Consider the following 16,786-nt stretch of genomic DNA (forward strand, 5'->3'; position numbering starts at 1 on the left):
AATACCACAATTATAATTATTATTATTTATTTTGCAGGATTGCCGAGGCAGTGCATTACAAAGACTACTGGATGTCTGTAACCAGTTACCTGATTTCCCTGAAAGTAGAACCTCCACCAAACTTGTCTCCGAATTTATCCGGCTCTCCTCTTATTACCATCCATCTCACGCATAAATTGGTAAGTGTAAAGGAAATGCTCCAAGTAGTCATACTTTTTATTTTGATCGATGTGGTTGGTGCCTCCGTGAACTGGTTGAAAGTTTCTCAGACTGTGCAGGAGACTGGGAAAATTAACACTTTCCCAGGAGTTCCTAGTCAGGCAACATTACAAATTGGAACTGCGACAAAAATAGAACTCATTTGATTGGCGTGGTCTTTGATCTCAAATTGTCACCATCATTTGGAAAAGACAACATAAAATGGATGCAGACTTTTTAGTGTGTTCATTTAAATCCCACAGATGTTAGAAGAACTATGAAATAGGCTGAGCAGGAAATGCGTGGTTCCTTCACAGTGATCCTGTTACATTGCAGGTGGCAAGGAAAAGCAATTTGTTTTTAGTGGGAAGAACAAACTTAACACTTGTAATGAGCCACTGCCATAGTTAAGAAAGCTTTGAATAATAGGGTGTTCATCAAAATGTCATAATACGCTCATTCCTTGTTTTTACATTGCATTTCTCCGTGAGAACAGAGGACCAAAATAGTGGTTAGGTGGGTGTTTGGAGTTATTCTCTATCAGCAGCCTTCTCCAGCCTGATTCATTCAGTAAAATGTCATAAATTTTTTCTGCGTGTACATGCGTATTAATGTGACTGAATATAAAAATGTTTTAATTGTAATGAAATGCTTGCATGGCACCTTGGGCAGGTGCTAAGCTTTAGGAAGTTAGTGTCCCAGAGTTTCTGAGTTGTTTGCAGTGATGAAAAACAAATGCAAAAAAAAAAATAGATATGAAAAGAACCATTTGTACAATGGGTTGTGCAAACCGTCATTGGTCAGTCATTCACGATTCACTTTGGGTTCAGCACTGGGCTGGATGCTTGGGAGTAGAAATCAAAGTCAAAGACACGGTCCTGGCCCTCGAAGAGATTATCATTTAATGGGGATGATAAGCAAATGAGCAATCAAGGGACAAGGGGGTAGGTGTGGCATTGAGAAGGGTGGTCATTCATGCGCCATTTACTACTGAGCAGCCCAGTTTTCAGAAGAACCATCCCCTGGCTGTTACCGATAAGGCACTGTTACCACATGCCTTAATGTCCGGTAATTTCATGGCATATCATGACAGAGAAGCAGCGTGGCTCCATGGTTAGAGCATGGGCTTGGGAGTCGGAGGTCGTGGGTTCTAGTCCCAGCTCCCTCACTTATCAGCTGTGTGACTTTGGGCAAGTCACTTAACTTCTCCGTGTCTCAGTTACTCCATCTGTAAAATGGGGATTAAGACTGTGAACCCTGTGTGGGACAACCTGCACTTCTCTGTGCCTCATCTGGAAAATGGGGATTAAGACTGTGAGCCCCATGCCAGACAACCTGTTAACCTTGTATCTCCCCCAGACCTTAGAACAGTGCTTGGCACATAGTAAGCACTTAACAAATACCATTATTATTATTATTATTATTTGTTGAGAATTTAAGACTTTACATGTAGGGAGAGGGAACCCAATAGAGTCATAATAACTTAGGGCATAATAACTTAGCCCTCATTTCCCCTTCTCCCATTCCCTTTTGTGTCACCCTGATTTGCTCTCTTTATTCACCCCTCCTTCAGCCCCACTGCAAATATGTACATATCTGTAATTTATTGATTTATATTAATGTCTGTCTCCCCCTCTAAACTGTACACTTGTTGTGGACAGGGAATGTGTCTGCTATATTGTATTGTACTCTTGCAAGTGCTTAGTACAGTGCTCTGCACACAGTAAGCACTCAGTAAATACATTTGACGGGTGGAGAGGAATGAGAGATCAGTGATTTCAGTAAAGGCAGAGAACGATTTTGGGAGGTGAGGTAGCAGGTTAGGAGGCTTTGATGTAAACTCACTGGGGAGGGAATTCATTCTTTCAGTCATATTTATTGAGTGCTTACTGTGTGCAAAGCACTATACTAAGCGCTTGGAAGAGTACAGTACAAAAACAAACCGACACATTCCCTGTCCACAACGAGCTCACAGTCTAGAGAATGTGTCCATTATATTGTTATATTGTATTCTTCTAAGTGCTTAGTACAGTGCTCTGCACACAGTGAATGCTCAATAAACATAATTGATTGGTAATTCAGAGTTGGAGAGATCAGAGGTGTGGCACGGCAGGGGCCGGTAATTACAACTTTCCAAAGTTCTTTTGCTTGGGATAGTGGCTCTTAAATATGCCTCCTGTCTATTACACTCTCTCATACAAGGATCGGCTTCCTTGGCATTTAATCAATCAATCAATCAATCGTATTTATTGAGCTCTTACTGTGTGCAGAGCACTGTACTAAGCGCTTGGGAAGTACAAGTTGGCAACATATAGAGACGGTCCCTACCCAACAGTGGGCTCACAGTCTAAAAGGGGGAGACAGAGAACAAAACCAAACATACTAACAAAATGAAATAAATAGAATAGATATGTACAAGTAAAATAAATAAATAGTGTGAAATTCTAAGAGTGTGAAATTCTTTGTTGGCATATTGGCTACCCAGAATTGCTGACCTGAAAGGATTAATGTGCTGCTTGGTGTGTAGCATTGTATTTGAGAAATTTTAGTAGGAGTCTGTAGTCTCGAAATTTCAGTGTCTCATCCACCGAGTAAATTATAGCACTGTATTGCAATATTTCAAGCCTGTAATCAAGAGTATATGAAAGGAGGGAGGGGTTCTTTTTAAAGCTAGTGGAAACATACTTTTGGGAATTTGAGGTTGAACACTCCCCAGGAAAGTGAGGAAAATAACTGCCTGCCTCTTCCAGACCGAAGGGGAAATCCAGAACAGAGGATTTCCCCAATTACAGGCTCAAGGCCATTTAGGTAGAACATGGGGCATTTTCTGAAGAGGCACTTAAAAGAGATTCAGTTGGATCCGGGCTGTAGAATAACAATTATGGTATTTGTTTGGAGTTTATTAATTGTCAAACACTGTACTAAGCACTGGGATAGATACAGAGGTAATCAAAATAGGGGTGATTCCTGTCTCACAATCTGGGGCTCATAATCTAAATGACTTGCAGTCCAATCTCACAGTCTGAGAAAGAAATGGGAGGCAGAGGAGTGCCAATATAATTAGAGAAACACACTGTCCTCCAGAGGTCCAAGGAGACTTAGTGAAAGGATTTTGATACTCTTGAGCAGTGACCTAAATGACTTCTCTCTGGGCTTTTATCTATTAGAGAACAAAAGGCATCAAAGGCAGTGACCAAAGCCCGGTCAAACTTCCCCTAAACAAAATTAAATATGATGGTCACATCAGCAGTTGAGGGGGAAAAAAGTATTTCATTAGTAGTCTAGCTAGACAAAATCCTTGTGGAATTATTTTATTTTGGGCGTGGTATGAACTTCAATAGCCAAGCACTCTCTTTTATTCACCGTGCTTTGCCACTGATGGTGTTTTTATTGCAAGTCACTGATTTTGAAAAGCCCAACTGCTAACCAGATGCAGGAAGAATTGGAAATCAGATGTTGGGGGAAAGGGCAAGAATTGTAAACTGTGGCAGTGGTTCTGGGACTGCAAAGAGCGAGAGTTATGGCTCCCAGAAGCAAAGGAAGAAAATTAGACAGGCGACGAAGCATTCTGAGAAGGGAACAGTCTTTAAGTCACACAAGTCTGGATCAAAGGACACAATTGTAACCAACCTAGAGATGTCCAAGGGCATTAGAAGTCAGACTGTAAGATGGGCAGGAAATGTACTAATTTTGTTATGTTTTACTTGCCTAAATACTTAGAACAGTGCTCTGCACATAGTAAGAGCCGAATAAATATCGTTGATTGATTGATTGGAGAAGTAAATCCCAAATAATTTGCTTGTTGTGTGACCTTGGGTAAGTTACTTAACTTCTCTGTGCCTAAATTCCCTCATCTGTCAAATGGGGATTAAATCCTATACCCTCCTACTTGGACTGTTAACCCCGTGTGGGACAGGGACTGTGTCCAACCTGAATATCTTTTTTTTGGTTATTTTTATGGTATTTGTTAAATGCTTAATATAACACTGTAAAGTACTGTTGTAAACACTTGGGTAGGTAGAAGTTAATCAGACTAAATACAGTCCCTGTCTTGAATCCATGCCAGTACTTTGTATAATGCTTGGTACACAATAAGCCTTTATCAAATATCATAATTATTATATTACTATTCATTCATTCAATCATATTTATTGAGTGCTTACTGTGTGCAGAGCACTGTACTAAGCTCTTGGAAAGTACAGTTCAGCAACAAAGAGAGACAATCCATGCCCACAACAAGCTCACAGTCTAGAATGGGGGAGACAGACATCAAAACAAGTATACAGGCATCAATAGCATCAATATAAGTAAATAAAATTATAGATATATACACATCATTAATAAAATAAATAGAATTATAAACATGTACATATATACACAAGGACTGTGGAGTGGGGAGGGGGGTAGAGCAGAGGGGGCGAGTGGGGGTGATGGGGAGGGCAGGGGGAGCAGAAGAAATGGGGGGCTTAGTCCGGGAAGGCCTCCTGGAGGAGGTGAGCTTTCAGTAGGGCTTTGAAGGGGGGAAGTTTGCTAGTTTGCTCGATTTGAGGAGGGAGGGCATTCCATGCTAGAGGTAGGACGTGGACCAGGGGTCAACGGCAGGACATGTGAGAATGAGGCATAGTGAGAAGGTTAGCAGCAGAGAAGTGGTGTGTGTGGGCTGGGATGTAGAAGGAGAGAAGGAAGGTGAGGTAAGAGGGAGCAAGGTGATGGATTGTTTTGAAGCCAATAGTGAGGAGTTTTTTACTTGATACTATTTTACTTGATACTATTATCTACTGAAAGCCAACTGCATGCAGAGCATTTTAATCAGAAGTATTTATTGAACACTTACTGTGTTCTTAACACTGAATTAAGTGCTCCTTCAAGCATTTCTAGACTGTAAGCTTATTATGGGCAGGGAATTGTTGTACTGTATTCTCCCAAGTGCTTAGTACTGTGCTCTGCACATAGTAAGTGCTTAATCAATCAATCAATCGTATTTATTGAGCGCTTACTGTGTGCGGAGCACTGTACTAAGCGCTTGGGAAGTACAAAGTGCTTAAATAGGATTGATTGATTGATTGATCCTTTGATGCCACTATGATGAAACAGTCTTCTACTGAGAACAAAAAATGAGCCTCCTCATCTCACCATTTCAACATTCTGTTCATGTAGGTAGTGTGTTATAGATCTGGTTCTGTTTCTTCAATTGATATTCCATTCAAGCTTCACTATAGACATATACAGAACGATTCAGTTTCATGTCGATATATCATTCCATCATCTTTATTGAGCGCTTACTGCATGCAGAGCACTGTACTCGGCTCTTGGGAGAGTAGAATATGACAGTATTACAGGCATCTTCCTTGCCAACAGTGAGCTTAGAGTCTTGTCTTATGTCGTTGAGTGGTCTCTGACCCTTGGCAACTCCATGGACACATCTCTCCCAGAATGTCCCACTGTTGGGTAGGGACCATCTCTATATGTTGCCAACTTGTACTTCCCAAGTGCTTAGTACAGTGCTCTGCACACAGTAAGCGCTCAATAAATACGATTGAATGAATGAATGTCCCGCTCTCCATGTGTAATCATTCTAGTAGTGTACGCATTAGTTTTCTTGGTAAAATTACAGAAGTAGTTTATCATTGCTTCCTTCCACACAGTAAACTTGTGGCTCAATGGAAAGAGTCCGGGCTTGGGAGTCAGAGGTCATGGGTTCTAATCCCGGCTCCGCCACATGTCTGCTGTGTGATTTTGGGCAAGTCACTTCACTTCTCTGTGCCTCAGTTACCTCATCTGTAAAATGGGGATTAAGACTGTGAGCCCCACATGGGACAATCTGCTGACTTTGTATCTATCACAATGCTTAGAAGAGTGCTTTGAACATAGTAAGCGCTTAACAAATGCCATCATTATTATTATTATAATTGAGTCTTCACCCTTGACTCTTTCATTCATTCATTCAGTCGTATTTATTGAGCATTTACTGTGTGCAGAGCACTGTACTAAGCGCTTAAGCGGCTCTCCCATGCCGCTGATAATAATAATAATAATAATAATGTTGGCATTTGTTAAGCGCTTACTATGTGCAAAGCACTGTTCTAAGCGCTTGGGGGGATACAAAGTGATCAGGTTGTCCCACGTGGGGCTCACAGTCTTAATCCCCATTTTACAGATGAGGTAACCGAGGCTCAGAGAAGTTAAGTGATGCCTAGCACAAGTGAGTTTTGACTTGTAGCCGACTGCCTCCCACTCACTAGTCACTGCCCAAGCTAGAAATGGAATGGATATGCCTCTGCTTCACTCTCTCTACAGTTGCCGAGACTGGTAGAGTACTGGAAACTCTCCAGGTGCCATCCTGAGCCCTTTCCTTCCTCTCCCCTTCGTCCCCCTCTCCACCCCCCTCATCTTACCTCCTTCCCTTCCCCACAGCACCTGTATATATGCATATATGTCTGGACATATTTATTACTCTATTTATTTTACTTGTACATATCTATTCTATTTATTTTATTTTGTTAGTATGTTTGGTTTTGTTCTCTGTCTCCCCCTTTAAGACTGTGAGCACACAGTTGGGTAGGGACTGTCTCTAGATGTTGCCAACTTGTACTTCCCAAGCGCTTAGTCCAGTGCTCTGCACACAGTAAGCGCTCAATAAATACAATTGATTGATTGATTGATCCTGAGAGGGGAGCTTATGGTCTAGAGGATCTATGATTCTAGGTGGTGTACCCTTTCCCTGTGCATATGCCCACTCGGCTGCAGTAGAGAGGATACTGAAAACAGTCAAGCTACAATTTAGCCAAGAAAGACCACATCCCTGTGTGCAGGGAACACCTCAGTCCTTTCAATTCTCACTCATCTCACCTCCCCACAGCCCTCCCCTGACACCATGGTGCCATGAGCCATGCTGGTTTAGGATTGAAAGGGTACCCTGCCCCTCTCAGATCCCCTCCCAAACTGGCACAAGCTCCTGGGCTATAGCAGCAGCACTAAATTCCAGGAATTTTAAGGAATTTGTTCTCCTCTACCACCTTGGTTTAGCAAGCAGTCTGGCCTGGTGGATAGAGCATAAGCTTGGGAGTCAGAAGGACCGGCTCCACCCCTTGTCCTCTGTGTGACCTTGGGCAATCACTGGGCTTCAGTTACCTCATCTGTAAAATGGGGATTAAGACTGTGAGCCCTGTGTGGGACAGGGACTGTGTCCAACTTGATTAACTTGTATCTACCCCAGCACATAATACAGTGCCTGGTACATAGTAAGCGCTTAAAAAATACCATTAAAAGGAAAAAAAAACCACCTCAATCCCAGGGAGACTAATTTTAGACGTGTGACTGTGTAAGTGGATGACTGAGCAAGTGTATCTGTGTGAGGGTGTTGTCAGGATGACTAAGTGTGTGTGTGTTTGTGTGTTGGGAGGGTGTTGTCAGGAGGTTATGCTTAAATGCACGAATGTTTAAATATGTAAAAGCATTTCTGTGTGTACAAAAGCTTACAAAGTTATGGGTGTACATAAAAGAAAGGGAATAATTTAACTAAAAATGGGAAAAACACAGGACTGGAAGTCAGGGGTCCTTGCTCTAATTTTGGTTGTGCCACTTGCCTGCTGTGAGAAAACTACCTAATTTCTCCACAGTTCAGTTTCGTCATCTGTAAAATGGGGATTTGAAACCTGTTTCTCCTCAGACTCTGAACTCCTGCTGGGTAGGGACTCTGATCTAATTATACTGAATCTACCCGAGGGCTTAGCATAGTGCTGGAGTCAGAGGAAGCACTTAACAAATACTGCAATTATTGTAATTATTGGTGAGAGACTATACTTTGGCAAAAACCTTGATTTTCACGAGCACATAAATATACATATGTACTTGCTTTCTATGCACCAAGATGATGTATCTATCTATATATTATGTAAACATTTATAAATATATGAATATACAGCAAAATCTTGGGTTAATTTACTTAAAAAACATAATATTCTGTAATGTGTCTCCAAATTTACTCATGTTTGCTATTCTCCCCTTCTGGACTGTAAACTCTCTCCCAAGCATTTAGTACGAGGCCCTGTACCCGGAAAGCACTCAATGAATACCACTGAACGGGGCGGGGGGGAATAATAATAATAATGTTAGTATTTGTTAAGCGCTTACTGTGTGCCAAGAACTGTTCTAAGCGCTGGGGTAGATACAAGGTAATCCAATTGTCCCACATGGGGCTTACAGTCTTCACCCCATTTTACAGATGAGGGAACTGAGGCCCAGAGAACTGAAGTGACTTGCCCAAGGTCACACAGCAGACATGTGGTGGAGCCGGGATTCGAACCCATGACCTCTGACTCCAAAGCCCGTGCTCTTTCCACTGAGCCATGTTGCTTCCCTCTGGGAAGAGGTCCCAGAAAAGCCAGCTCCCTAGAGGTGACCCAATTTAGGTTTGTACCCTTTATTCACCCACCCTCAGCTCCACAGCACTCATGTCCATCTCCTTAATTTGTTTTAATGTCCGTCTCCCCCTCTGGACTGTACACACCTTGTAGGCTGGGAACATGTACCAATTCTTTATAATAATAATAATAATGATGATGATAGCATTTATTAAGCACTTACTATGTGAAAAGCACTGTTCTAAGCGCTGGGGAGCTTACAAGGTGATCAGGTTGTCCCACGGGGGGCTCACAGTCATCATCCCCATTTTACAGAAGAGGTAACTGAGGCACAGAGAAGTGACGTGACTTGCCTGAAGTCACACAGCTGACACTTGGCGGAGCTGGAATTTGAACCCATCGCCTCTGACTCCAAAGACGGTGCTGTTTCCACTGAGCTATGCTGCTTCTTTGTATTGAATCATCTCAGGTGCTTAGTTTAGTGCTCTACAAACAGTAAGTGTTCAATAAATACCATTGATTGAGCACTTACTGTACTAATCATTTGTGATTGATTGATTGATCTCTTCTAGACATCCTGCTCAGGGTATTATGAGAGAGAGCTGCTTTCTTGTACTGTCTGACTCCCATAACTCTTAGGGAGAACTCCACAGAATCCATCTTCTCAGATCTTCACAGGAGCGGGATCATGGCTTTAATGATTTGGAAAAATCTCAATAAACCCTGACAAACTGCTCCTTTCCCTTCCCCTTGTGCACACCAGTCATTTCTTTGCACTTTTTTCATAAAGCTCTACCTCCCAGGGATGTCCTGAGGATACAAGCGGATGATTAATGTGAGGGCTCTTATGAGTGGAAAAACAGCCAAATGTTTCAGGTTATTAAGACAAATAACCAGGTCTGAAAACTGTGGAGGTTCTGCTGAAGATGAGTTCTGTAACTCATGCTTCTTGTGGGAGCAGGAAGGTTATGGATTCAAACAGCTCCAATAACGAACTTCTTGAAAAATGAGGACAAAAGTGAAAATATTAACAGTTATTGGCTGGCCCAGCCTGTTGTCATTCCAACTTTGCATATTTCTCTCATGCTATCATCTCACGTACTTGCCCTTAGGGTGGTCATTGATGGAACTCAAAAATAGCAGACACGGAGGAAAGTGTGATGTTCGGTGCATTTTGCCAGGCATGCAGCTTCGTGTCACGATCTCCCATCCTCCTGTCTCTCCCCACTTCAATCCATACTTCACACCGCTGTCCGGATCGTCTTTGTGCAGAAACGCTCTGGGCATGTTACTCCCTTCCTCAAAAATCTCCAGTGGCTACCAATCAATCTGCACATCAGGCAGAAACTTCTCACCCTGGGCTTCAAGGCTGTCCATCACCTCGCCCCCTCCTACCTCACCTCTCTTCTCTCCTTCTACAGCCCAGCCTGCACCCTCCGCTCCTCTGCCGCTAATCTCCTCACTGTGCCTTGTTCTTGCCTGTCCCGCCGTCGACCCCGGCCTGGAATGCCCTCCTGCCACACATCCGCCAAACTAGCTCTCTTCCTCCCTTCAAAGCCCTACTGAGAGCTCACCTCCTCCAGGAGGCCTTCCCAGACTGAGCCCCCTCCTTCCCCTCCCCACAGCACTGTATATATGTATATATGTTTGTACTTATTTATTACTCTATTTTACTTGTACATATTTATTCTGTTTATTTTATTTTGTTAATATGTTTTGTTTTGTCGTCTGTCTCCCCCTTCTAGACTGTGAGCCCGCTGTTGGGTAGGGACCGTCTCTAAATGTTGCCAACTTGTACTTCCCAAGTGCTTAGTACAGTGCTCTGCACACAGTAAGCGCTCAATAAATACAATTGAATGAATAAACCCCATTTGCAGAAATGCACCGAGTTGGTCCAAACCTAGATTGCTTCTCCCAGAGGGAATTTCTGGATTCCCTGCTTGCCCCAGGGACTTTACACCCGCTTCCTAGGTCTTTGGAAACATGGGTGTCCCATGCAAGCCATGGAATTCAGTGAGGACAGCTCCAGAGGAGGGAGATTAGGTACTGAAAATGGAGAATGCAGATGGATAGGTGTTTGGGTCATAGGTATAGTAGACGCCAGACACAACAGCTGCAAATCAGGCTGAACACATGCCTGGGAATCAGAAGGCCATGCGTTCTAATCCCAGCTCCTCAATTGTCTGCTTTGTGACCTTGGGTAGGTCACTTAACTTCTCTGTGCCTCATTTATCTCATCTGTAAATTGAGGATTAAGGCTGTGGGCTCCATCTGGGACAGAGACTGTTCAACCCGATTACACCATATCTACTCCAGCACTTTGTACCGTGCCTGGCACATGGGAAGGGATTCACAAATGCCATTAAAAATAAAAATAACGCCCCCCCGCCCCCCGCCCAAGAAAGCTAGCCACCCTCTCTCTGCACCTTATCCCTTCCATAGCTCCAGATTGTGTAAACCCATCTGGGTGAGTTCTTTAAAAAAAAATGAGGTCAGTTTAATTGTATGCATGGGTTGTGCCTTGGCACTGAAGCCAAATTCCTTATTATAGATTCAGTGGGATCTAGTGGGTGGGAAGGAAGGAGAAAGTAAAGACTGGAAAGAACACGATAGTCTGGTTTGGGTGGGGCTCAGGCTTGAAGTTCCCTACGTTCAGAATTAGTACAGCCCAAACTGAGAGGAGAGATTATGCATGTCATAGCTCATTATCTGAACATCATACTTGATACTTCCTTTGCTCCAGAAACCATAAAATAACAAAAACAATTCAAGCTGCTGCCCTTAGCTCGACCCAATCTTTGCATGTTCAAAAGTGCAGGTTGTTTCAGCTAAAACTATTCTCATTCCTCTTGGCTTCATTTTCATCATAGAGACTAGAATGTCCTGTGTCTGTCACATCAGTCAGCAAGAGAACCATTCCTCTTAGGAAAGTATGAGAATGATGAGAGGGTGGGCTGAAGATAGCCTAATTTTTAATAAAAGAAAAGAGGCAGGGAGGAGGGGCAGAGGAAGAGAGGAGGCGATGTGATGTATTGAATGGGAACAGTGACTTGGGCAAAAAGGAGGAATGCTATTGTAATCTCAGAAGGCTATTCTACTTAAATTTCCTCTAGAGATGGGTTGGGAAGGAGTTCTATCGGAGATTTCCTAGGACTGGAAATCACTTATCAGCCCATTTGGGCAAGCTTCCCTAGGCAGATAGGATAGAGGTATTTCCCGTGGTTGAGGTTGGCTGGGAAAACGGTTGCCTTTCCCATCTCCCCTCAACAACTGAAGGTAGAATGAAGCGAAAAGGGGACAGTCTTCCCAAACAAGGGTGAAGGGGAGGGAGAGAGAAAAGAATCCTGTTGATATTAAATGCTCCTTTCAGCCAACCCGCTTCTCAGCCACTCTTGAGTGAAGTTGCTGGCCAAGTTGAAAGAAAATACGGCCTAGGAGGGAGGTGTGAATAACCACTATTCCTTACTTATCATTTAAAAAATAATAATATTTTTGAAGGAGAATGCACCCTGAGGAACCTGCCCTCTGCCCTTGCAGGCCACCATCTTTTTCTAACCATGTACAATTCTCAGTGAATCTTCACTTCTGTCTTTAACCAGACAGCTGCAAAGGTAAAACCAAACAAAACCAAAGCCAAGTCAGGTGAGCAGATATGAAACAAGGATTTTTCTGATGTCTAGATGGATGGGACTAGATTTCATCCAATAAAACAGTTCTAGAGATAAAGTTCACCATCTCAGCTCTGCTTCTAAACAGTCTCAAGAAATCGTAGCCGAGATTGAGCCATCTTCCTTCGAGTCTTGATGTCTTTGACAGCAACCCCCAAATGATGAACCCTTGCAGTCAGGGGGTTCATAGGAACTCTTTATAAATTTTTATAGATTATCAAAACTGCTTCTTCTCCTTCTAGACCACATCAGCATGGAGCAAGCATACTTTGAAAGACCCGTTTTAGGCAGAAAATTGGAGTTTGGCCCAAATTAGCAAGGGGAAAATTGAACATTTATGAGGTTGACATGGGTTAACTTTCAGGTTGGGTCAAGTTAATATAACATTTCCTCCCCATGTGAAATATTTCCTGTATTGGTCCAGTCAGGATGAAACCTACATAGATTTAGGGAAATGGTTCGGTCATTAAAGAAATAGGCTCCTCTGAAATCCTTATGCTACTCTGAAATTCTTAAATCAAAACAGTGGAAACATTGAGTTATCATTGTTGCTACCTCAGGTTCAATGTAAAAGTGCAGTGTGTCCCACCCAAATGTCACTGCTGATGAAAAATTGTCAGTCTTTTTAGAAAGTTTATTAAATGTCTCAAGTCAAAAGCAGGACTTTGAATGAGCCACACTAAACAAACTTTACTGTGAGGGCACTGCAAAACTACTTGGGGAATTTCTGCAGTCAGGCATTTAATAGATCAAAAAGAAATACCACCCCTAGATATTATTATTTGAGTGTTTTTGAAATAAACCCCAAAGTAACCAATGATTATTTTTTAAAACCATGCTATTATTAGCAACGTCACGAATAAGAAGCTTGGAAAGCATTATCAAAGCATAGTCTGGGCTTTTTTTTATGCAGCTGACAGAGGTCGCAAATGTTTGGCAGAAATGCCAATACTGGATCTGACTAACAGATTTACTGTTTTCAGACAGAGGCGTTTTTCAAGAGCAAATCAATTCAGACTGAAAAGTTATTTGATGAGGAAGGCAGCATAAGCTGGAGATGGTGTAGCAAGTTGGTCATGTTGTATTGATCAGTCAGTCATATTTATTGAGCGCTTTTGGTGAGCAGAACACTGCACTAGGCGCTTGGTATACACATTCCATGCCCACAACGAGCTTACATAGTAGTAGGATTGAAGAGTTTCATTACTTGGCCAGCAACATAAGTGTGACATAAGTGATTATGAAGACATAATTGAAAGTCTTCTATTGGTGGTGATAGTGAAGTAAGCCAGCGGTCGCAGTCCAGATTTCAGGGGACGTCTGTCTCACTAGGAAAACCTATCATCATCATAATAATAGTTATGGTATTTGTTAAATGCTTACCGCGCATCAAGCACTATTTTAAGTGCTGGGACAGATCCAGGTAAATTAGGTTGGCTACTGTCCTTGTCCCACAGAGGGCTCACAGAAAACATAGGAGGGAGAACAGGTATTGAATCCCCATTTTACAGATGAGGGAACTGAAGCACAGAGAAGTGTTGCACTGTACTCTTCCAAACATTTAGTGCAGTGCTCTGCACGCAGTAAGCAATCAATAAATACCTCTGATTTATCGACTGACTTGCCCAATATCACACAGCAGGCAAGTGGCAGAACCAGGATTAGAACCGAGGTACTCTGACTCCCAGGCTCCACTTTTCATTCAATTCTTCTATAATGTGTGTTGAATTATGAAATTTAAAGACATGGAGGGGAAGAAAAGGGGAACACATATGGCAGCTGCATTGGGGGCCTGCAGAAATGTTGTTTCAAACAGACAGCTCATCATTATTCTTCATACTCGAAGATGCTGGTAACAGTGAAATAGATCCATGAGTTCCTGTGTGGCTGAGAAGGCCAATGCTGAACTCTCTGTCACAGAGACAGACTGACCTTTTTGTTGTCTATGGGCCTGGAGTTATTTTCCCATCTGATTCCTGGTCTCTTGAGTCTTACAAAGATTCTGCTTGGAAAGGGCTGATTGTAGATTGAGTACAATCTTCTTGATTTTAGAGAATCAAGCAGGTGGAAGTTGGATCAGGGATGCAAAATTAGTGTGGAAACCCAATGCTTCATAAGCATTTCCAAGAGAACCAATTGCATATTTAAAAAAATCATTATTTTCTAGAAACTGGTCTGAAGTAATATAAACTGGTTCCCTATGAGGTGCTTATAACCATTGATGAAGATCAGAGAAATGTCAGATAAACAAATTGAAGTATTTTAATAATAATTATAGTATCTGTTAAACACTTACCATGTGTCAAGTACTGTTCTAAGCACTGGGGTAGATACAAGATAATAAGGTTACAAGATAATAAGGTTGCACATGGATTCACAGTCTTAATCCCCGTTTTACAGATGAGGTAGCTGAGGCTCAGAGAAGTTAAGTGATTTGCCCAGCATCACACAGCAGACAAAGGCAGGAGCAGGGATTAGAACCCATGACCTTCTGACTCCCAAGCCTGGGCTCTAACCACTAAAGCATGCCGCTTCCATAATAGTTCAAGCTTGTATAGGTTAAACCTGAAGTGAAATTGTTTGGTTTTTTTTTTTTTGGTGTCCCATAACTTTTTTGCATTTCACCCATGTGGTAGATTCAATCAATCAATGGTATTTATTGAGCATTTATTATAATAATACTAATGATGGCATGTTAAGCACTTACTATGTGCAAAACACTGTTCTAAGCTCTGGGGAGGATACAAGGTGATGAGATTGTCCCGCGTGGGGCTCACAGTCTTCATCCCCATTTTACAGCTGAGGGAACTGAGGCACAGAGAAGTTAAGTGACTTGCCCAAAGTCACACAGCTGACAATTGGCAGAGCTGGGATTTGAACCCATGACCTATGACTCCCAAGCCCGTGCTCTTTCCATTGAGCCACTCTGCTTCTCTTACTATGTGCAGAGCACTGTACTTAAGCCCTTTGGAGAGGACCATATAATAGAGATGGTAGACACAATAGAAGGTATGTACTATTTCAATTGTTCTCAACCACCTTCTCCTAACCTTTGTTTTCTGTTGAAATCATTCTTGACCCAATCTAATTTTGGATAACAAATAGGTTTGCTGGAATGTTATGACCCTGTTGTAAAAGAGATGCCCATGTTACCTTTAAATTAGTGAATCAGATCAAATGCAGCAACATTATTAACTAGGATTTCTTCACTAGTGAGTTGAGAGTCAGTAGTATGGGTGGATGACAAAATGATTGGTTTTTGGTTCCTAGGGAGTGGATTCTAATTCTTTTCAAATAATGGAAAAAAAGGAATTTAAACATTTTAAAAATGCATTTTATCCACATTGTATTATACTCTCCCAAGTGTTTATTACAGTGCACTGCACAAAGTACTCTATAAATTCCATTAATTTATCTTTTTATGGTATTTGTTAAGCACTTTACTATGTGCCAGGCACTGTACCAGACACTGGGTTAGAGCCAAGTAAATCAGGTTGGACACAGTCCCTTTCCCAAACAGGGCTCACAGTCTTAATCTCCATTTTACAGATGAGGTAACAGAGGCACAGAAAATTGAAATGACTTGCCCAAGGTCACACAGCAGATAAGTGGCGGAGCCATGATGAGAACACAGGTCCTTCTGACTTTCATGCCTGTGCTCTATCCACTAGGCCATGCTTCTTCTAATATTGGCTTGGGGAATCTATGTATTTGCTCATTTTGTGCCCAATCCAAGCTGTAGAACATCTCTGCTCTTCTCTCTACAAAATGGAGTATTTACACGGTATCCATTCTCTGGGATCTAGGCTTTTCTCCCGTAATGATGACTTCTAGTTTTATGCATTCATTCAATCATATTTATTGAGTGCTTACTGTGTGCCAAACACTGTACTAAGCACTTATGGAAACTATACGAGCCAAACCCAAAGTTGTGTGCCCAGATGGAGAGGGTGGAGAAGGCCGTTTTTGAATATTTATCCCCATTTCATTCTAAGCTGTGTTTGGATTCCTTTTTGGTTTGGTAAAAAAGATATTATTTATATGCAATTTTGAGTCCATGAGAGTTATGCATGAGTGAGAGTAAGGTTTGGCCCTGGAGCTGTGAACAAGCAACCAACGGTGGAATTTGGCTTAGGGATTGTAAAATTATTTTTTAATAAAGTCAGACTACGCACGAGAAATTTGCAGGCAGAGCTGAAATTGTTATTTGGCCAGCACTTAATTGACATTGGTAACAGGAAACAGAGATAACCTATATAATTCAAATGTGAAAGGAGTCTAAAAATTTCGTTTTCAGCAATCTCTTTAGTCCTTGCTCTCTCAAACCTCCAACTAGAGTGTCTCTTAAGCAGGAATTAACCCAAAGCATATTAAGGGGATGTGGTTTCTGGTCCACTAAATACTGACTGTAAACTCCTTTTGACTGTAAGATCGTTGTGGGCAGAGAATGTGTCTGTCATTGTTATATTGAACTCACCCAATTGCTTAGTACAGTGCTCTGCACAGACTAAGTGCTCCATAAATATGACTGAATAAATGAATTGCTTGATTATTTTA

General features: G+C 42.0%; 1 protein-coding gene across 1 annotated transcript in view; it reads left to right on the forward strand.

The window, feature by feature from the left end:
- Positions 1–16,786, forward strand: part of ADGRD1 (adhesion G protein-coupled receptor D1) — a 398,243-nt gene that overhangs the window by 84,553 nt on the left and 296,904 nt on the right. Inside the window, exon 13 of the mRNA XM_038763906.1 lies at positions 38–179. Within this exon, the coding sequence (XP_038619834.1) occupies positions 38–179 (142 nt within the window). The remainder of the gene's footprint in view (positions 1–37; positions 180–16,786) is intronic.

This window comes from Tachyglossus aculeatus, chromosome 21 (genome assembly GCF_015852505.1).
Source record: "Tachyglossus aculeatus isolate mTacAcu1 chromosome 21, mTacAcu1.pri, whole genome shotgun sequence".
In the NCBI taxonomy this organism is placed as follows: Eukaryota; Metazoa; Chordata; class Mammalia; order Monotremata; family Tachyglossidae; genus Tachyglossus; species Tachyglossus aculeatus.